Source organism: Nicotiana sylvestris, chromosome 1, assembly GCF_000393655.2.
Source record: "Nicotiana sylvestris chromosome 1, ASM39365v2, whole genome shotgun sequence".
Taxonomy (NCBI): domain Eukaryota; kingdom Viridiplantae; phylum Streptophyta; class Magnoliopsida; order Solanales; family Solanaceae; genus Nicotiana; species Nicotiana sylvestris.
In genome coordinates, this window is record NC_091057.1 from 180,682,710 (window position 1) to 180,705,558 (window position 22,849).

General features: G+C 39.7%; 3 protein-coding genes across 4 annotated transcripts; 1 reads left to right on the forward strand and 2 right to left on the reverse strand.

Annotated features, from left to right (window-relative positions):
• Positions 1 to 6,418, reverse strand: LOC104248246 (uncharacterized protein At4g06598-like). Of its 2 annotated transcripts, XR_011403378.1 has the most exons (5): positions 6,286 to 6,418; positions 2,602 to 3,333; positions 1,909 to 1,984; positions 1,676 to 1,802; positions 1 to 585 (listed from the first exon to the last, which is right to left on the reverse strand). XR_011403378.1 is itself a non-coding variant. In XM_070161337.1 (4 exons), exons 2-3 carry the CDS (start codon positions 3,312 to 3,314, stop codon positions 1,721 to 1,723), a joined length of 795 nt encoding a protein of 264 aa, XP_070017438.1. In that variant the 5' UTR covers positions 3,315 to 3,333; positions 6,286 to 6,418; the 3' UTR covers positions 1 to 585; positions 1,676 to 1,720. The 2 variants fall into 2 exon arrangements, 1 of the variants encoding a protein (XP_070017438.1); XM_070161337.1 differs by lacking the exon at positions 1,909 to 1,984.
• A 1,820-nt stretch (positions 6,419 to 8,238) lies between these two features.
• Positions 8,239 to 11,256, reverse strand: LOC104249560 (magnesium transporter MRS2-4-like). The gene is given in 4 exon segments (XM_070161340.1): positions 8,239 to 8,526; positions 9,457 to 9,741; positions 10,431 to 10,873; positions 11,106 to 11,256. Coding segments are annotated over 4 exon segments (1,140 nt in total). The 5' UTR covers positions 11,239 to 11,256; the 3' UTR covers positions 8,239 to 8,247.
• Positions 11,257 to 12,645: 1,389 nt separating this feature from the next.
• LOC138877554 (uncharacterized) lies at positions 12,646 to 14,239 on the forward strand. The gene is made up of 2 exons (XM_070157172.1): positions 12,646 to 12,704; positions 13,462 to 14,239. Exons 1-2 carry the CDS (start codon positions 12,646 to 12,648, stop codon positions 14,237 to 14,239), a joined length of 837 nt encoding a protein of 278 aa, XP_070013273.1.
• The last annotated feature ends 8,610 nt before the right edge of the window (positions 14,240 to 22,849 follow it).

Genomic DNA, 22,849 nt, shown 5'->3' on the forward strand with positions numbered 1-22,849 from the left:
TATCCCTGAATTTCTTCTTCTTCATATCGAATGTCGAATTTTTGTTTTTGTTGAATGGGAAAACCCTAATTTCTCACGGGAGTAATCACTTGGAACATACATGCTGGAATCAACCACCTCAGGTGAGTCAACTGTCATAAATGCTATTCTTTAGCATTGACCACCAGGTGCGCGTAAAAGCTTAACGAATGTTGATGTAAAGACACATGTTGTCACAAGAATTAGAACCAATTCTAGATAGTAGAAGAGCAACCCCATTAAAGGTAAGCTCAAGAGAGGCAAGACCTCGTCTTGATCGCGGACACAATGGAATTTGTGAACTTTTGTCACTCCATGGCAAAATCAGACGAGGGAAAGTCAGTAAGCTGTGATTGAAGTCGTAGCTAATTTCCGGTCAAATGTGAAGTTGTCCTGAAACAGGATCATGGTCGGCCTCTTTTTGTCTCAAAGAGAGGTTTGCAAATTGCTGATCGAGATCCCTACTGGTGTTGCGGCGATGGCTGGAAGATAGTTGTTGTGGCTGCTGTTGTTGCTGATACAATGCTCGCAGCCTTCCTCTTTCTCTTTCCAGAACTTCATGCTCCACTGCATGGGAAATTTATGAGTGGTAGTTTTTGATGAAACTGATGAAATAAAGTACCGGCTATATAAACGTTTAACTGCTCCGATCCCAAAGACCAGTATCTCATAAAATTCAAAATAGTTAATTCAACTATGGTAGTTTCCTGTAAGTCTTTGAATCAAGGAAAAAGAACTCCACTTAGGGGAAATTAAAGATCAATTATTTAGCATCAATTTTTTTAATGAGAAAGATCAATTATTTAGCATCTTATAGTTGCAAACTCGAACGTTCCTTCTCTTTCTTTCATTTGGACAAGTAAAGTAACTCTCAAATCTCAATGTTACCAAAAAAAGGTACAAAAGAGATATATGATAACGAAGGATCTAAACAACGATATCGTACTCCACAAAATCATACAATCATCTATGTTTATATGTATGCTATGATTGCTCCAAAGGTAAATAAGAATAACATTCATCCTTTGTATTTCTTTACAAAGGTAAATTTAGCTATTTGAAGGTTTGAAAAAGCAAACTGGGACAAGTTCACATTAAGGTCATCCAGATGCAGTAGAAAAGACTAGCACTGTTTTTTTTCTCAAGAAACTTTGACCTGGTCAGATTTCCATCTTATAGCAGATAATAACCGATCGAGTCCCAGCAAGCATAGTTATGCTTTTCAAAGGGACATATTTGCTAATTATAGTAGTACAAGATTTCAAGGAAGACTATTTCAGTTTCCCGCACATAGGGAAAAGAAAAGCAATTAAACAAAATTATTAATTCAAAGAGTCGTGGATTTTCAGCAAGCTCATTGTCCTCCCACCAAAAATGATGTATTGTGGGATGACCACTAATTGTCACCAAATTTCCTGGAGATAGCTATTTTGCTAATCAAATTGAACATTGCTCGGATACCAATATCTAGCAGTTATACTTTTATTCACAGTGGAAAACATCAAATCATATGATACTTAATTCAGATAAACCTAACTCCCAGCTATGTAGGGTTCGCATTCACAATACCTGCTCTAAAACATGTTTATCAAAATAGTTAAGTCTACAACACAGGAAACAAGTTGAATAGTTCAGTACAAAAGAGAAAGAAACTTACAATACTTTATAAGCTGTTCCTGAGCTAAACTTTCTAGGCGCTGCTTTAGGGCTTTATTCTCCATGCTGAGGATAAGATTCTGCTGGTTAAGAAATTCAAGCTCTGCAGACACTTCAGAACTTTCAGCCTGAAATCATAGCAACTAGTCAGATTTACAAATTTTATGAAAAGGCAACATCCATTTCACATCAAGGTGCTGGTGTACGTATTTCAAAGGTTCAGCTGATACATGCCTGCAAAACTTGTACGTTTCTTTCCAGTTCAGCTATGTACTGAAGCTAGAAGACCCTTGATCGTTGAGCAAATTGCCTGTGTTTCATGATATTTTTTAAGGTTAATAAACTTCATACTGTTTATCTTTTTTTTTTTTTTTTTTTTTTGGGGGGGGGGGAGAGGGGGAGGGGGGGGGGACACTTCTGCTTAAAATGTTTTAAGTAACATCCTGAGAATGCCCAACAGAATGAGAAGGAAATTACTGACTTTTTTTTTTCTCAAAATACACAATTATAGGACAATTTACATTTTAATAGAGATTTACAGCTAAATAAAAATACTCCATGTCAACTTAATTAGACAAAGCCACTTGATTCATGTTAAGATGACGAAAAGCGAAGTCTGATTAAGCACACGTTTGTGGTAATAAGTCGCAACTTTGGAGTTACTTAAGAATGCAAAAATATGGAATAAAAATCTTGAAGATGAGAAAATAACTGGAAAGGATTGAAGTAAATTTGGTACCGAAGAGAAACAGCTCAAGTTGAGATGGCATGAATACGGACTATTTACCATGTCATCCAAATGGCATACTCTGTATGGATGTGTTTTTCTAAAGCATATCCCCTTTCCCTTTCCAATTTTTTTTTTTTTTGTGTGTGTGTGTGTGTGTGTGGGGGGGGGGGGAGGGTTGTAAAGTGCCTTAAACTTACTGCTTTGCACGTTTCGTGTCAGTTTCTGATGAAGAACTCTTGCTTTGAGAGGAATCTTTTTTCTCAACAGACCCTTTGCCAGATTCGGCTAAATTCTGCTTGTCGCTTCCTGCAGATTTAGGCCTGTCTCCGTCTTGTGGGGGGCAAGGTGATCCAGAGCTCTGAATACAGAGATCTTCCCTAGGAGAGGAAAGGTTACGGAGATGCAATACTGTATTTGAAGATGCATCCTTTGTCCTATTCTTCCGTTGGATTGAGGAGTTTTGATCAACATAAGAAACAGCATGCCGAGCATCTTTGTAATAGTCAAAGTCTTGTGACCCCCAGGAAGGAATACGAGTCATATTTCCGAACTTGTTATCCACTTGAGCTATGTAATCTACGCCTGCAATGTTAGCAGCATCAAAATATGCAAAGGAGTCACTTGATGAGCGTCGATGGCTGCCTCTGCGTACAGGAGTTTCTGGCTCATTAAGAAGATCGTCCAACCAAGAGGGTTGCTCCTCTATAAGACAGCTTTCAGAGGAAGTACGCTGATGATGTGAATTTCCATCTCTGGGTTTCAGGATGCCCTTTTGGTTGACAGCAGAACTGGGAACATAATCGAGATAAGACGGGGCCATGCTAGGAAATGGACTTTTAGGAGGCAGTAAAGAGCACCTTCCGTTGTACATCAAACTTCTCATACTAGATGGCCCCTTAGTGTTCGCCATAGCAAAGCGCACAAGATCCCTATAAGATAAAGAACATATATTTGAAAGTGGGATAAGTAAACCTTCAAAAGTATAACAGCTCTTGATAAAGGCAAATCCAGTAAAAATAAAAAATAGAAAGAACACTTTGTGAACAGCACGGGTTCCCTGTAAAGATCCCATTATTTAGCAAGCGGAGTATCACGACCAAATCCCAAATTTCTTTTCCAATAATTACGAGTCAGATTCCAGACCCAAACTAAAGGAGATGAGGCAACAATAGGCACTGAAAACATTCTGCACCATTAACTATATGAACGAATAGCAGTCCCGTCAATGGGATATAATCAAATTCAAAGAAACCATGATCTTTCTGGAAAATCTAGCCTTCCTAAAACACCAGGTATTTTCCTTATAAGAAAAAGAACATACATATGAAAGTGGGATAAGTAAACCTTCAAAAGTTAACAGCTCTTGATAAAGGCAAACACAGTAAAAATGAAAAACAAAAATACACTTTGTGAACAACATGGGTCCCTGTAAAGACAATCTCATTATTTAGGAAGCGAAGTATCACGACCAAATCCCGAATTTCTTTTCCAATAAATACGAGTCAGATTCCAAACCTAAAACTAAAGGAGATGAAGCAACAATAGGCACTACAAACATTCTGTTCCATTAACTATATGAACAAATAGCAGTCCCGCCAATGGGATATAATCAAATTCTAAGAAACCATGATCTTTCTAGAAAATCTAGCCTTCCGAAATTTTCGAGTATTCAGGGAATTCCCGGTTCATTCCAGATTGCATCAATATGGATGATCCATTGGGAATCTCTAAATCATTCATTTATGAGCTTCAAGCCTTGCAATCTTTTGAGATCTTGTATTAATTTCTGTTCATTTTCAAGGTAGAGTTTCTGGCCCTTATAGGATCGGAACAATGAAGCACAAATACCTTATTCCGAGCAACCAAGAAAGAATAAAAAGGGGAACAAGGAAGAAAAGGTGAAGAAGGAACACAAGCGTTGGGTGAAGAGGAAAAAATGCCTCCCATTTGGAACTGCAAAAGCAATCAAAAATATAGAGACAGGCTACAGCCTCCGGGGAGGAGGCTCATTCTTACATTTCCTCTTTCTTTTTCCTTTCTGTTTTTGATATGGAATGAGGAGGTAATGTGTGGGACATGGATTGTGTCAGAATCCAGTAACTGTTCGAAACCATTATGTTTTCTACAGCTCTGTACTAAAAGTAATTTAATGGTTCCAAATTTAGACTATCCTATCTACAAAGTGATTTATGCTGGAAATGAGACAACACCTTGAACCGCCCTAACGGACAAGCCCAAGACTACCACCACAAATGAATGGGCGAAAGCACCCACAGAAAAATTAACAACGGAAAGAAAAATTAATCACAAGTTCATAACCTTATTCAAAAGGACAAGAATTGTTTCCTAATGCTGTAACATGCAGGTAGACTTTTCCGTAATTGTACTGTTATGTGGAAGAAAGAAGCACTATTTTAGCTCATCTAGATCCTTCTTCCAGCTGGTATCACTTGGGACATGAAAAGCAGAAGAAGCTAAATAGCTTTAACTTGGACTTTCTTTTCATCATATTAGTATTGGCAATGGTCAAAATATTCTCTTTGTACGTCACGACTCAAACATGAATTTTCACATGAAGATTAGGCTAAATGTATGCTTCTCAGGCTGGAAGCAGTTAGCAAAGCAAATTTATCTCACAAGGAAGGGAGCTAAGGAGGTTGGAAATTGCCATTATCTCTGTTGGAAGGAGAAAGACTCCATAAGTCGCATATTTGGCTTGGAATTCTTGTGTATGTTCCGCTCCTCGTAAGATCACTGGATAATATACCAATTGGGTCAAGACTATGTAAGAGGTTGTTTGATTCTAAACTTGAAAAGTTACAAAAGAATCTGGAGCGCCGATGCTCACTATTTGAAATAGTCCATCTGGAAAGGAAGCAACAATTGATGTACTCATGAAACCGCCTAGGTGGGGCACAAAGATAAGCTCATTTCCCCTGGAGAGCTACTATTTCGGCTGCTAGAAAGGACAACAAAGCAACAGAATGTGTTACCATCTTGTAAACTCATGTCACTCATTTGTTTGATGACTAAGTAATCCATGGAAGCTTTGCGAGGAGACACCCCCCCCCCCCTTTGTACACTTCAATGAGAAGAATTCTTTCCATGTCAATGAAGGTTCATTCCCAATAATGACCAAACAAACTCCAAGCATCCAAGTTCAAGAAATTAATTAAAGCCTGCCGCACTTGAAGCGGTCTGCAAAGCATGATTGCAAACCATAGCACAGCAGCACAACGAATTGATTTTATCAACATTATCTATTTGCCATGGGAAATGGGAAAGCGCTCCATCTTTACGTAAATTTAAACAATCAAAAGGTCAAAGTGTAGCCACACTGCAGGCTCTTCAAGATAAATCTCTATTTACAAATAGTGTATAACATGAGCACCCATCCTTATATCCCAATAAGTTCATCAACCTTCTACCAAATTAACAATCATAACTTGCTTCGATATATATGATCGAGTACAATCTAACAATCATAGTTTTGTGTGAAATTATCTTCTTCTTCTTTTTTATGTATGCTACTTGGACAAGAAATTTTTTCCCCATTCATCAGTTAAATTATTGCCATATACAAAACCAGTTAAACGACCAGAAAAATTGAAGAAGAAAAACTGCTTTTTCCCCAAATCTCAAACTTCAAAGCATAAACTTGCTAGGTTTAATCAAATTCTCCACCCTTAAACAAAGAAGTGCCAATTAATCACACGAAGAAAAAAAAAGATCAACCTTTTCTCCAAAATTTTCTTCCTCAACTTTTGCTCACATTTTCATAAAAACCAAACAAACGCCTTAAAATCGATCAAATAACCAAAAAAAAAACTACTTAACGAACATATGGACATATTTTCATTTTTCCAACGAAAAATGCTGACCTTTAATTGATAATGAAGAAATTTGCAATGTGATTTCAGGTACAATGGAGAATTAATCAATTCAGGAGCTCAGATTTCTTCTTTTTTATCCAATCTTTTTCTTCTTTCTTTCTTCTTCTTATTTGACAATCTACTTCTTTCCCGTTGAAAAGGTATACTGCCCAAAATGACCTGTTTTATTGCTTTCTTTATTTTTACTGTCTCAGCCCCACAAGTTTTCGTTATTCGTGAAACAGCCCCTAATCTATTTAACACGTTCATTTATCATAGTATATTTTAGTTTAATCTACTTTTGCGGCTACATTGAACATATTACTAGGATATTTATTAAATGAATTATATGATCAAAAACTACATCAAAAGTGTTGCAAGTTGCAATCATGTCAAAATAAAAATGAATTTAGCGCCAAGAGTAAAGTGACTATTTTTATTTTTATGCAAAAATTAAGTATTTTGTTTTATTCATATTGACAAAAAAAATTATATTTCCTCGATAAAAAATTACGACGTATATAATATTTTACTTTTTTTAACTTTCTACTTATAGCGTTGATAATTGTTTTAAGTTTAGTAATAACAAACGCGTTTATTTTATAATTATTTGTTTTTATGGATATTATCATGAATAGAAGATTAATGCCACCCGTTTCCCAACTCAGGCTTTTTTAGCAATCTGTACTAAAGTATATTATTAGTATTAAAAATTGTCAGAATTATTTGTTATGAGTATAGCTCATTATTTAGTATTCCACCCAACTAGTGGTGTGTGACAGAATTCATACAGCTCATTGTGGCAGTCCCAACTCTCACATTATAGTTTCCAATAACAAGCCTTTATTTAATATCTTACTGAGAAAGGTGTATATTTTTTTCTTTTTGAATTGGGCAATGAATAACTTCCCAAAATATGCATCATGTCTAGTGTAAGATATAAATATTAAAGCACAAAGTGCAATCTTTATAAAATATAGGTTGGAAAGAGTGTGACGGGTGAACGCTCGTACTATATATACTCTGGTTTTGGCATCCTTGACCCCTTTCCGGTACAGACTTTATTTCAAATTAATAGTCTGTTTGGCCAAACTTCTCCAAGTCCAAAACTTTTTTTTTTCAAAAAAAAAAGAAGCTTTTTTTGAAAGTTGAAGTGTTTGAGAAAAGCACTTAAAACTTCTAAAAGCTTGGTCAAACAAGCTATAAGTTCCCACCGTGCTATAGCAAACCAACAACAACAACATAGCCAGTGTAATCCTACAAGTTGGATCTAGAAAGGGTACTGTGTACACAAACATTATCCCTAACTTATGCAGGTAGAGAGGCTGTTTCCGAAAGACAGAACCCTTCGTTCAAGGAAAGCATAATCACAACAGTGCTATAGCAAACCAGTTGTACAGAACAACACCTCAGTCAACATCAGCACTTGACATAATAATCACATACTAATTCTATGAAGCATCTGAAAGCTTTCTGCATATCTAGCTAATAGTAAAAATATCAACTACGTAGTAAAAATCACAAAGGACCACAACATCAGAACTGAGGCTTTATTTGAGTAACGGAAAAGATAAGGGTGTTTATCTAATTGGTGATGAAGAGAGAAAGGCCGCTGGGATAAAAAAGAAGAAGTAAGATTTGATTCCATCATAAGAAAGAGAGGCGGATGAGAACTGAGTTCAATACGCCGGATAAGAAGCATAGTATCATTGATTGCAAAAATATCTAAAATAAATTGGGTACCTTCTTACAAGAAAAATACCGAGGGAGGGGGGTCATTTACCCCCCTTACCCCTAACCTTATGCAACACTAACTCCTCTCGGTCTACAGCCCTTGCCTAGTATTCTATTTGCAAAGGGCAAGTATAACAAGAGCACATTGAGTGAAGGTATCACGTATGGCTCACGCAGAGCAAAATCAAGCTCTGGATTTGTATTAATACAACTTGTAAACCTTGACAATAGAGGAATTCATGACCCAAGCAGCTTCTTCCATCTTGCATATCCTAAGATAAGAAGGAAGAGTATTATACAACCTATTGTGATGCCTGTTACAAAAGGCCAAAATACCCCCTCAGTGTGGTATAAGGTACAAGGTATATTCATGCCAAACCACCCAGCTATCAACATCTCCATAGCTATAGCAAATGATGCAATGGTCAATGTCAACTGCAGCTGAATAAGTTCATTACGCTGATTGTCGAGTTGGATATTGACGTAATCTTCTGTGTCATCAATGTACTCACGGACCTGTAAATTATACAATAACAGGGGATTGAAGGATGCAGAACAAAACAAGGAAGACCACAGACATGATTCAAATGCAGACCAAAATAACAGAAAAGTAAGAAGAGAGTTTACAAATTGTACTTATACTACTTAAGAAGAGAGAGTTAATAAATTGTGCATCAACTTATTCATCATTACTAATTGGTAGATGATATTAGGTCTTTTAGAGAATGCTAAGCTCCTGATAACCCAGTCCCTCGCATGGTTTTCATTCCAAATGAAGGGAGGGGGGGGGATTGATCTCGAGAGAGAGAGAGAGAGGGGACATTGCACATTATCTCATCTGACTATTATAGGGGCCCAAGAGGAAACCTAACAAAAGAAAATGAGGGAAAAGCAGAGGCAGTAGATTAAACTGAGAGCTGTATATCTGCAGTTGGAATTAGCAAGGTATTGCAATGTCAAATTAAGAAAGTGATGCAGCTATTATTTCAATTCTTTTAATTCTTCAGTTTCTTTCCCAAGTCTGGAAAGCTTTCTTTACCTTACTGCTTTACCGGAATATGCTGCAAAGATCGATTATTGAGGAAGACATGTCTTACAGCCAAGAAATAAGGAGACTACAAGCTTCTTTCCCCCTTTTCATTATCAAATATCAAGAGGAATTAAGGGTACACGACATCATTTTCAATATAAAGATACTTAAATCAAGATTCATATCATAAAAAAATCCTAGTTGATGGGGCAAAATTGAGGTTCCTTAAAGGTATGAACACCTTATTTAATTCTTCTCTTATATGTGTAACTTGTTTAAAAGTATAATCGTAACTGTCAACAGGAAAGAGGAGCAACAAGTCTATGCCATTACCAACATAAAAAGACGCAAAAAAATGCAAGGGATGCGAGCATATTTTTTTGGGTTTTGGGGGGGTGGGTGAACAAAATACTTACAGATAATATCTTGTTGCGAGTGCCTTCCAGCTGCATAAAGTAGGCATCGAGCAACATCTCCAGATCCTCCACATCATTTTCATTAAAATGGTTGCTCACCAAACTTCCACTTCTGCTTCTGGCAGAATTAAGCCTACGAAGATGCGGTGCAACAGGAATAAAGCTATTTGAAACAATAGTTCCCAAATGAGCCTCAGTTTACTAATTCTGAATCCATTTCCTTGTCAAGTACAACTGAGCCATGTCTTCATTGTCATCTAAAAGGTGTTCAATTTCATCTCTAACCTATCATCAAAAAATCTTTACCATTGTAAGCATAACACAGAATAATCAGAGCACAGACAAGTGTCATGGAAGAGAACACTACAATTGAGTTCATCAATGTAGCCCACATGAATATTAAACCCTCCAATTTACGAATCAAAAGTAAGAGAACTAAAGTAGAAAAGGCTCCTTATATGTCTCCTCCCCAAAAATTGTTTTGTACAGGCTATCATACCATTTCAATAGCCAGCACATTCCCGAGTATATGTGCAAAATTTGGTCCAACATAAGGCAGACAGATTGCACTACAAATGAACTCAATACTTAAGAGGAGGCATCAGGAAGATTAACTTAAAGTGAGCAACAAGGGCTATTAAAATTGAACGTGGTTTGTGTTTAAGGTGTACAAACTGATACCAATAGTTGTTCACCCAATAAGCCATAACACAATGAATATGAAGTACTTTACTAGTAAGTCTGCATTAGATGATGACAACAAGTAACAAGTTCTTTTCCTGGTCAAACAAATTTCCAACAGCCAACTATGAACACCTTAGCACTGAAATCTATTCATTATCTGACTTGTGCATAAGGGTGTTACACAAAGTGGGAAACTATATCCATAATGTCAAGAAATGAACAGAAATTACTAGAAGATAAGACCTTTATCATGTTTCAATAGCAACAGGGAAAAAAACAGATAAGAATACCTTCTGCACTCTGGCAAGTAAACGAGTAAGATTGCTTTTTAAACTTCTCACTTGCTCAAGATTCTTCGTGCTAACATTCATAGCCAGTTCATCCAAAACTGGGTAAGCATCTCTCTCCAGCTCTACCACGCTAGAGTCTAAGAATGTACAAACAACCTCTAAGGCAACCTCCAACACCTGAAACTCAAAAGAGAGCTCAGCCTGCAGACCTTCGACAGCTTCTGGAACAGATAACCAGTTTCCAGCAGTTGGAAATTGTCCTTCATTATCTTGTTCAGCACTAGTACCATCAACCTTTGAAAGACTTTTATGAGGAAGTTGTTGCCTCAATTGATCCACAAATGGGAGAACCTCTTGACGTAGAGAATCAAGCAACAATACCTCTTCAGCGGTAATTATGGCTCTTATAAACTCCAAATTGACAACCATGGCCTTCTCCCTTGCTGCAAGTTAAAAGAAAGGAGCTTTTCAATTCCTCGAAACCCAATATCACATTTTTTTAAAGCATTCTACTAGGTACAAGCAAATGCTAGAAGATACACATGTAAGCTAAACATAATGGTTAAGCTTCCTACAGTTAAGCTAAACATAAAAGTTCAGATATTTATTGTTATAGTTGGAAACACATGAACAAATTTATAAGCAGTTAAAAGGGGCAAAAGAAATTAATATTACCAAGAATGCTAGAGGAGTGAGAGAAGATTGTGCCAAGAATTCTCAAGTCCCTAGCAGGAATTCCAGCACGTTTGATGATAGCGCTCTTATCCCACTCTATCAACTTCGATTGACCCCGCTTATCAAATCTCATCCACAACCTCGCTCCACCGACCTTCTTCTTCACCACTTTACTAGTCCCTGCCGCTCCCACAATTGAATTGTTGGCAGCCGCCCCATTTACCACCGGCGGAGGCGGCACCATCGCTTTCTTCCTCCGGCGAATAGAAAATTGTCCTTTCCCCATAGCTCTCTTTGTATCTCTCTCACTCTTACCCCTTTCCCTTTAGATTCTTCTGAGGCTGTGTAAACCAAATATATAAATAGGAATAATATTGGAACAATTATTGAGTCGGCAATTAGGGCATGTTCATTTGATTCTTTGTTCTTAAAGAAGGAAGGGAAATGATTCTTCTTTTTCTGCTATTTCTCCTTCTTCTTCTTCTGCTTCAAGATCTTCCATATACTGAAAGCGTTTTTGGGGAAAAAGGGGGAGAGTGAGAATTTCAGGTGTGGAGCTTTTGTTGATGAGGGTTATGGAATTGCTGAATTTTTTTAATTTGCGTCAATTTTATTTATTCCTTCATCCTAGATGGACCCCACTAGTTTTGTTCTTTTATGATTTCTTCTTTATTTTATTTACAGTTTGGTCCCACATTTAAGGAAAGGCGTTGACCTTTCTCTATTGTTTATTTACGTTACTACAAAATTTTCCTATTTTAGTTTTTTTTTAAAATTATGATTAGTGATGACAAAATATTTAGCTAGCGTTTGGCCATAAATCCTAAATTTATTTTGAAAAATCTAATTTAGGTGAATTTTGGTTTGAAGATGAAAATGTGTTTGGACATACGTTTTTAAAACATATTTTTCAACTTTATTTTGGAAAAACATGTATATAATTCCCAAGTTTTGGGATTTTGGCCCAAAATCAACAATTGGGGTGATTTTGGGATTTGGGGTTTGTGATTTTGCCAAAATATGAGCAAAATTTATGACCAAACATGAGTTTTAAAATAAATCCCAAATTTATTTTGGCAAAACTCATGGTCAAACAGAGCCTAAGTGTTGTATTGGAGCAATTAAATAGGAAGTAACAATTTATTAGATTGCATGATAGCCATTGGGTTCATTGAATTATGAATTGTTGTGGATGCTAAAAATCTAACATACATTAGCAATTTAATTGAATGCAACTTAATGTAACACAATAAAAGAGTTAAAATAATCAAAATAATACCGAAAGTAAAGAACGATAAATTTCTCAATTTTAGATCTATCTTCAATCTCTCGTCAGGTTTAAGCAAAGAATATTGTGTGAAGTTAATATTTCTAGATCTCAATACACCCAATGTCATATAGTTTCCAAAAAGAATAAGCCTACTGTTAGCCTCTCGGCTTGATTGATCGAACATAGCATGGGCGTGTTGAGGGATTGACATGATGGATCTCGGCACGGCCATATGATGACTGTGGCATCATGTTGACAAAGATATCCGACATGAGCAGGTGTCGATGGGTATGGACCGTGGCACGACGGCATGTGGCTAAGGTGCCAAGGTATGACAAGACCATGGCATTGGCGTGTCCATGGCAAGGCAAAGACAACGGGCAGTAGAAACATAGCAAAGGCTAGAAAAACTATGGCAAGTTAAGGCAGTGCGTGGCAAGGCAAATGGGCGTGGACAAGGTAGTGTCATGGGCGAGCTGGACAAGCGGCAGTGACAGACATGCGCGCAAAGGCATGATGCATGGGGGTTTGGCGCGAAGACATGACAGAGTTGGCCTTTGGCGCCAAAATTCGAAGGTTGCGCCCATGTGCCACGCACATACAGGGCAGTTGGCCAGTTGGAGCAGTTTCCTGTTTTCTAGCATTGTGGCTATGGGAAGTTGTCTTGTTTGAAATTCGAAATTTAAAATCTCTTGCAGTTGGGGATGTCAACTGTTAGGTTTTAGATAAGTCTAGAGCCAAAAACGTTGCCTATATATTATTACGTTAGGCAGATTATCAAGGCAGAGTGTTGGCTGCCTTTGACTCTTTTTGTAAGGTTGTGCTTATGTGTTTCTTTGTAGCACGAGTTAATACAAAGTTGAGAAGAAATTCCTGTAAGTTGTGTGCCTTGTCTGAAATTTCTTTGTGCTATCATAATATAAGTGTTAAGCCAAAAAGTGAGGGAAAAAGAAGAAGGTTGAGTCATTATTGTGTGACTGCCGTACAGTGTCAAAACAAAAAAATTGACACTGTAACAACTGGTATCAGAGCACGTCGGCAAGATCTTGGAATTATCATGGATGGAAATGCATAACTTTGTGAAAGGCTTCAGAAGTTGAAGGCGCTGGTGGGAATAACGGATGACGCGGTAGATCTGGTGGATTTTCTGACGCAGATTCACGGTGTCAACACAGAACTTCAATACGTCCGTGAAAGTGTTGATACCCAACTAGTGAAATTGCAGGCTTTCCAGGAAACTACTGCAGAGCAGTTGGAAAAATTACAGAAGGAGAACAAGGATCTTAAAATAGAGATTCAGATCCTCCGACGGGCTGTTGCAAATGTGCCCCAAGGAGGTGAAGAACACACCAAAATTAAGATTCTAGAACCAAAGGTATTTGATGGCGTGAGAGGCTCCAAGAAACTGAAAAATTTCTTATGGGACTTAGAGCATTACTTCGCTACTGCTCACATCCTGGAGAAGGATAAAGTGACTATGGAAGTGCGTTATTTTAGAGGAGATACAATATTGTGGTGGCATATGAAAAATACAGATGATGAAAGTGCTGGCAGGCCCAAGGTTGACACTTGGGAGAAACTTCGTGACGCGCTGAGGGATAAGTTCTTGCCTAACAACTCGTCTTGGGTTGCTAGGGATCACTTGAAGCAGTTGAGACAGACTGGTTCCATTCGGGACTATGTGAAAGATTTTTCATCTTTGTGTCTAGACATCCAAAACATGTCGGATGAGGATAAATTTCACAATTTCATTTTTGGAATGCAAGGAGGGGCACAAAACAAAATTCGTAGGCAGAAAGTTAAAGATCTGCCTAGTGCAATTATGGCAACATATGCATTGGTGGATTTTCACTCAAAGGTCTAACTTCTGATCCTGCCTCTTCTTCTAAGTCAAAGAAAAATGAGAAGGGTAAAGATTGGAAGAAGGACAATCGGGAGCAGGATGGAAATGACAAAGGCAAGAGCAATATGGGTGCTTCTTCATAAAAAACAAACAGGCTAATGGGTGGTGAAAAGGTTTGTTGGACATGTCAAAAACCTGGACATCATGCACGAAACTGTCCAAATCAAGGAAGATTAATGCTCTTCTTGCTGAAGAGGAGAAACAAGGAAAGGAACTGGAAGTTGCTGCCTATGTGAATCCATTGCGGCTGTTGAACACTTTGGCTTGTGTGACTATGGCGAATGATGAAGAATATGCTGCCAAGGAATAAGTTGCATACGTGAATGCTACGGGGGATAATTTGGCTGATGCTTATTCCACACTAATGTATGTGGATCTGAAAATCAAAAATAACAGTGTCATGACAATGGTTGATACTGGAGCCACGCACACCTTTGTTACCTGTAGAACTGTTTAAGAGTATAGACTGCAAGTGATAAAGTGTCTGACGAAGATGAAGGCTGTGAACTCAAAGGCGCAACCTGGTTATGGAGTGGCATTGGATGTCTCGGTGATATTGGGCCATTGGTCTAGAAAGTTCAACATGACTGTTGTGCCATTGGATGACTTCAATGTGCTGTTGGGAATTGATTTTCTAAAGAAGAATAAAGTCGCTCCAATTCCTCATTTAGATGGACTTATGTTCATGGAGGAGAAAAACCCCGGCTTTGTGAAAGGTATTCGGCCCTACGGGGATGAAAAAAAGAACGCCAGGATTGCTTCTTTGATTTTTGCCATTGTATTTGAGAAGGGCTTGAAGAAGGGTGAGGAGACTTACCTCACTACACTCATTAAAGTCAAGCCAGATGTGCAGATTGAGGACCCGAATTGTGTTGGAGATTTGCTGAAGAAATTCAAAGATGTGATGCCTCCAGAATTTCCAAGGGAGTTACTGATAAGTTAAGATTTTAACATATTTTATTCCCCTACTTGCCTATTCTTTGATCATATATTGTTATAAAATAGTCCTAAAAGGCTTACAAGTTGTGCTTGATTGCAGGTTTGATCGATAAAGTAACGAACTGTCAAAGATTGGCTCAAAAAAAGGAGTGAAACCTGCTCAAGTATCAAAGACCAAGAAATTTAAGAAAAGAAGGCCTAGTGCGGACCACACAAAATGGAATGCGGCCGCACTAGGTGGTTCAGAGAGTTGGTGATTTAGGCTAGAAGAAGAGCGGCCGCAGTACACATCTCGCGGTCTGCGGTGAAGGCTCCGCGACTGCACTACTCTTTTGTGCGGTCCGCGGTTATGAGATTCAGAGAGATGAAGTTTTCAAAGTCGGTGCCATGTGGTCCGCGGTCGTGAGTGCGCGTACCGCACCAGCTCCCTCTGCGGTCGCAGTCCATTTTACGCGGTCCGCGGAGCCTAAGTTCAGAGAAGCAAAAGTGAGCCCAGTGCGGCCGCAGTCCATTTAATGCGGCTCACACTGACCCCGCATGTGTATTTTTGTCCAGTTTTTCCATCTTAGTATAAATAGAACATTTTAACATTTTTTAGGTATTCAGATATATCAGTTGATAGCTGCGCTCGTGAGACCGACTTTTGTAGCCATTTTTGGCACTTTTGCTTTACATTTACAACAAATTCTTGTAGATTAATTTTAGCAATTAATCAATATGCTTAGTTCTTCATCTATTTCTTCAATTTCTTTATCTAGCATGAGTAGATAAACCCATTAGCTAGGGTTGTGGCTCAACCCTAGTGTGGAAAATTGATGGGTGTTGCCATCTAGTGTGAGATTGACTATGGGTGTTTGCTATTTGGGTTGGTTTTATGTTTTAATCTAGAATTGGTGGTTGCAAACACTGATTCAAGCCTTGTGGGTTTAATTCTTCTTGATAAAGAGAGTCTATGACCTCAAAATTAACCCAACAAGGAATTGGGATGGACTCATGAGAAATGATAGTCCCAATTAACGGGCTAAACCTCGAGAGAGTAATTACCCTACTTGAACCCTAGTTGCTTGGTCTAATTTGCCTACCCATTTGGTCTCAAGAGAGTCAATTGGGCAAAATCACTCTCTCTACCGAGAGGTGTGAGAGTGGGTAAAATTGTGCAACGGTTATAGCATAAGCCCCAATTATGTCAATCGAACCTTAGTAACATCTACCCGTCAATTAGCCACCTAGGTAGTGTCACGACCCTAGTGCCCTTCTTCCCATTAGATACAACTTAGCAATATTCTCGTAGCATAATTTAGAGTTAATTAATAGTTTTATAAAAATAGTTATAATTTGAAAACCCGAAAATATTTGAAGTGACATTAGGAGTAAAACACATCTCTAGGATAGATAGACAATCCAACTCCATTACTATCTCCCTGAGGAAATCGATCCCAACCTTCATATCGGGTAAAAGCTATTGCGACCCGCTCTTCTTACCTTAGTGTAGCGTCGAGTTGGCTACGATCACTTTTTGGCGCCGTTGCCGGGGAGCTTATGGTGTTGACTATCTGTTTATTTAGTTTTGTGTTTTGCTTCTCTTTCCTTCCTGTTTACTAATTTTGTTTGTGTCGATCAATCAGGTACAAATGGCTCTTAATGCAAATGACCCTCTCGGCAATGTGATAGCGGGGAAGGAGGTAGAGGATCTAGACCAAGATGAGGTCTTACCTCAAGTTCCACGGAGAGGCCGAAATGCCAATGTAAATGCAATTAAGAACAACAATATTCCAGACCCTCCTCCGGCACCACCGAGAGTGGCTCCCAGAGTTTTACCAAATCAATGATATGCTAGTGCTATTGTTCCTCCCCGAATCCGGGCGGAGAATTTTCAAATCACAAATGTTATGTTGACCTTGCTCGAGCAAAGAGGGTATTTCACGGGCGCCTCCGATAAAAATGCCTACAAGCACTTGAAGGGGTTCGTGGATACATGCTGGGGTAGCAAGCAGACAAACGTGTCTGAGGATGCGTTGATATTGAGGCTTTTCTCATTCTCTCTTCGGGGTAAAACATTGGATTGGTTGGAAAGGCTCCCCAATTATTCTATTACAACATGGGATGAATTGGCGGATAAATTTATTGCCAAGTTCTTTTCTCCAAGTCATATGGTGGCTCTTCGGGATGAAATTCTAGCTTTCAAGCAAGAGCCAACAGAACCTTTGCATGAGATATGGGAAAGATATAGAACAATGGTAAAAGAGTGCCCTAATAACGACATGACCGAGGCTATGATTCAACAAACCTTTTATCGGGGCATCAACACCACGAATCAATGCATTGTGAACCAATTGGCCGGAGGGAACTTTATGAAACTTTCTTACCAAGAGGCATGTGATGTACTTGATGAAATGGCCGACACCTCTTCGGCATGGCAAAGCCAAGCAAATGTGACCCAAGGTGACCCCATGGTCATCCATTTGCGCAAGGAATTTCACGTTCATGGCCAAGCTATTGCCGAGCTTACAACAACTATAAATCAATTGGCAAAGGCGCAATTGCAACAAGTCCAAAACCCGCGCCAAGTCAATGCAATGGAAGGTGTTTCTATGTTGAAAAGGAGGCAAAGAGGACAACAACCTCAAGGTAATTGTGAACAATATGACAACAACAATGATGGTGGTGGTTATTCAAATGAGTGCTATGATGATCAAAGCGAAGAGGTCCAATATGTCAATAACTACCAAGGGAATAGAGGCAACTCTTCGAATCAACAATGACGTCCTCAAGGAAATTGGGGCAATCAACAACAAGGCGGAGGTAATTGGAATAACAACAATCAACAACAAGGCGGTGGTAATTGGAATAATAACAACCAAAACAACAATTGGGGTAATCAAAGCAACCAAGGGAATTGGAATGGTAATAACAATAATTGGGGCAACAACAACAATCAAGGAGGGTGGAACAATAGCGGTAACCAAGGCAACCGGGGGTAAGGTTTTCAAAGGCCCCCCATGTACCAACAACCGAACAATCCGCCCCCCTTTTCCTTCTCAAGGTCCGAGTTCTTCCGGTAGTGATATAGGGAGAATTAAAAGCATGTTCGAGCAAATGATGAAAAAGAACCAAGATTCTGATGCCCAATTAGCTTCTCATAACACATCTATCCGAAACTTGGAGGTGCAATTAGGCCAAATCTCTCAAGCATTGAATACTCATCCCAAGGATGCTCTACCAAGTGATACGGTGGTGAACCCGAAGGGTGGGAATAATATTCATGTGATGGTGGTTACAACAAGAAGTGGGAGAGGCAGTGATGTGAATGCCTCAAAGCAAAAGCAAGATATGGATGAAAATGTCGAGTTACGGAATGATGATGTACCTTTGACTGTTGATGATATGGTTAATCAAAATGTGAACAATGATGTGCGGATTGATATTGATGATGAAGCCGAGGTAGAGACTCAAGATGTCGTAAACCCGTCTAGGGAACACGTGATTGCCATGCCCGAGCCGGTTGTACAAAAGGCCAAGACACCTTTGCCTAGGCCACCTCCACCTTATCCTCAACGGTTAGCAAAGCAAAAGAGTGACAATAAATTCAAAAAGTTCATTGACATGATGAAGAGCCTCACAATCAATGTGCCTTTGGTGGAGGCACTTGAGCAAATGCCAGGGTACGCTAAGTTCATGAAAGATTTGGTAACAAAGAAAGGTCGATGGAGTGCGAAACAATTAAAGTGACTCATCAAGTGAGTGCCATAGTGCATTCAATGGCACTCAAGCTTGAGGACCCCGGAGCCTTTACTATCCCTTGTACTATCGGAAGTGCGGATTTTGCCAAGGCCCTTTGTGACTTGGGGGCTAGCATAAATTTGATGTCGTACTCAGTCTTCAAGACTTTGGGAATTGGACAACCTCGACCTATCTCAATGAGACTTCAAATGGCGGATCGATCGATGAAGCGACCTTTGGGCATAATCGATGATGTACTTGTTCGAGTGCATAAGTTTATATTGTCGGCCGACTTTGTCATATTGGATTGTGAGATGGACTTTGAAGTGTCGATTATTCTTGATAGACCTTTCCTAGCTACGGGGAAGACATTGGTTAATGTTGAAGCAGGTGAGTTGACTTTTCGAGTGGGGGATGAGAAGGTGGTATTCCATGTTTTCAAATCAATGAGACAACCCAATAGCACGGAGGTGTGTTCATTTTTGGACATTGTCACCGCTGTGATAGTGGATGACACAAGTTCCATGATCCATGTCGAAGAACCCCTTGAGGTCATGCTTCTTAATATGGATGTCAATGATGATGCTAGTAGAGTGGAGTGCGTGAATGCATTGCATGGTATGGGTCCATATTCTTATGAGCCTAGACGGCTATCTTTGGATCTTGAAAACCGTAAAACTCCACCAAGAAAGCTGTCAATTGAGGAGCCACCGGTGTTGGAGTTGAAGCTACTTCCTCAACACCTCAGGTATGAATTCTTGGGTTCAAATTCTACTTTACCTGTTATTCTTTCTTTTTGCCTTACTAACATGCAGGTTGAGGCCACCTTGGCGGTTCTTCAAAAGTGGAAAAGGGCAATCGGATGGACTCTAGCTGATATTCGGGGAATAAGCCACGCATTTTGCATGCACAAAATCATCTTGGAGGAGGATGCAAAGCCTTCCTTGGAGCATCAAAGAAGATTAAATGAGGCGATGTAAGATGTGGTGAAGAAAGATGTTATCAAGTGGCTAGATGCTGGGGTGGTTTATCCTATTTCTGACAGTTCGTGGACTTCTCCGGTGCAGTGTGTTCTAAAGAAGGGTGGTATGACCGTGGTGACCAATGATAACAATGAGCTCATTCCCACTAGAACGGTCACCGAGTGGAGAGTTTGTATGGATTACCGGAAGCTGAACAAGGTGACTAGAAAAGATCACTTCCCATTGCCATTCCTTGACCAAATGCTTGATCGTCTTGCGAGCCGGGTTTTCTATTGCTTTATGGATGGTTACTCGGGGTACAATCAAATTCTAGTTGCCCCGGAGGACCAAGAGAAGACCACCTTTACATGTCCTTATGGCACATTCGCCTTCTCTAGAATGCCATTTGGATTGTGTAATGCTCCGGCGACCTTCCAACATTGCATGATGGCTATTTTTACCGACATGGAGGAGGATATCTTGGAGGTCTTCATGGATGATTTTAGCGTGGTTGGGGATTTTTTTGAGGAGTGCTTGGTAAACTTGGATAGAGTGTTGGCCCGATGTGAAGACACCAACCTTGTTCTCAATTGGGAAAAGTGCCATTTTATGGTAGAAGGAGGTATAGTGCTGGGTCACAAGATCTCGAAGCGAGGAATTGAAGTTGATAAGGACAAGATTAAGGTTATTTTGAGGCTCCCTCCCCCTACTTCTGTCAAAGGGGCGAGGAGTTTCCTTGGGCACGCGGGTTTCTACCGGAGGTTCATAAAGGATTTTTCTAAAGTGGTACATCCGTTGTGCAAGTTTCTAGAGAAAGATGAAAAGTTCTTGTTCGATGAGAGTTGTATGCAATCATTCAAGCTTCTCAAGCTCACCAAATTGGAGCTTGCCTTTTGAGCTCATGTGTGATGCTAGTGACGTTGCGGTTGAGGCTGTTTTGGGCCAAAGAATCAACAAGATGTTTCATCAGGTGTACTACGCAAGCAAGCCCATGTATGAGGCTCAAAGAAACTATACAGTCATCGAGAAAGAATTGTTGGATATTGTGTTTGCTATGGAAAAGTTTCGACCTTACCTTGTGGGGGCCAAAGTTATAGTGCACACCGATCACGCCGCCCTTAGGTATTTGATGACCAAGAAAGACTCCAAGGCGAGATTGATGAGATGGGTATTACTTCTTCAAGAGTTTGATTTAGAAATTGTTGACCGGAAGGGTAGTGAGAATCAAGTGGCGGACCACTTGTCCCATTTGGAGGAGGAGGGGAGGCGTTGTGACAGCCTTGAGATCAATGATTCATTTCCCTATGAACAACTCCTTGCGGTTTCAATGAAAGATATGCCATGGTTTGCCGATGTTGCCAATTACCTTGTGACCGGAATAATCCCGTGTGAGCTCTCTTCTAACCAAAAGAAAAAGCTCAAGAGGGATAGTTTGGATTTCTATTGGGATGAGCCGTACTTGTTCAAGATTTGCACGAATGGTGTGATTCGTATATGTGTCCCGGAGGAAGAACAATTAAGTATCCTAGAGGCTTGCCATTCTTCACCCTATGGTGGCCATCATGGCGGGGCGAGAATGGCTTTTAAAGTGCTTAGTTGCGGATATTATTGGCCCACCTTGTTCAAAAATGCGGGTGATTTGGTAAAGAGATATGATGAGCGCCAAAGAGCCGGCGGAATTTCAAAAAGGGATGAGATGCCCCTCAATACAATTCTCGAAGTGGATATTTTTGATGTTTGGGGCATAGATTTCATGGGTCTTTTTGTGAGCTCTTATGGGAACACTTACATTCTCGTGGCGGTGGACTATGTCTCAAAATGGGTTGAAGTCGTGGCTTTGCCCAACAATGAAGCCCGGAATGTTGTGGCATTTTTGAAAAAGAGTATCTTCACAAGGTTTGGCACTCCTCGTGCTATCATTAGTGATGGGGGTCTCACTTTTGCAACAAGGCTTTCGACACATTACTTTCTAAGTACGGTGTCAATCATAAGGTTTCGACCCCCTATCATCCTCAAGCTAGTGACCAAGTGGAAGTCTCCAACAGAGAAATTAAAAGTATCTTGTCTAAAACTATCAATGCTAATAGGACCGATTGGTTGAAAAAGTTGGATGACGCTCTTTGGGCTTATCGGACGGCTTACAAAACTCCAATTGGTATGTCATCGTATAGGTTGGTGTTTGGAAAAGTTTGTCATCTTCCCATGGAATTAGAGCACAAGGCCATGTGGGCTTTGAGGAAGTTGAACTTAGAATGGGATGTTGCGGCAAATCTGCGGGTTGAACAACTTAATGAGCTTGATGAGTTTAGATTCCATGCCTACTCCAGCTCATCCTTGTACAAGGACAAAATGAAGTACCTTCACGACAAATATGCTCGGGGTAAGGAGTTCAAGGTTGGAGATATGGTTCTCTTGTTTAATTCCCGGTTATGTCTGTTTCCGGGTAAGCTCAAGTCAAAGTGGAGTGGGCCGTTTGAAGTTGTGTTCGTGACCCCATTTGGTGCTCTTGATCTAAGGAACAAGAATGGTGAAGTATTTAGAGTCAATGGACATCGGGTCAAGCATTATCTTAGGAAATTTGATGATGGACATGTGGTGGCACTTCTCCATCTAAAGTGATGTGTTGGTAACATGCGTCGTGCCGCGACGTTAAATCAGGCGCTGCTTGAGAGGCAACCCATGTCTTTTTCTTTTTGTTGTTTTCTGTGTTTTCTTGGTAGTGTAGGTTTGGTTTTTGAGCTAACTGATTGTGAGATGTTGCAGGGATTGAGTTTATGCAGTGTAAAATAGTTTGAAAAAAAAGTGAACAACCTCTGAAGATTGCCAGTGCGACCGCGGTTGCTTTTGTGTGGTCTGCACTGGTGATGGTGAAAAGTGGTGCTCTCTGAAGTTTGTCACCGCGGCCGCATTCCATTTAGTGCGGTCCGCAGTGGACCTCCATGGCCGTGGT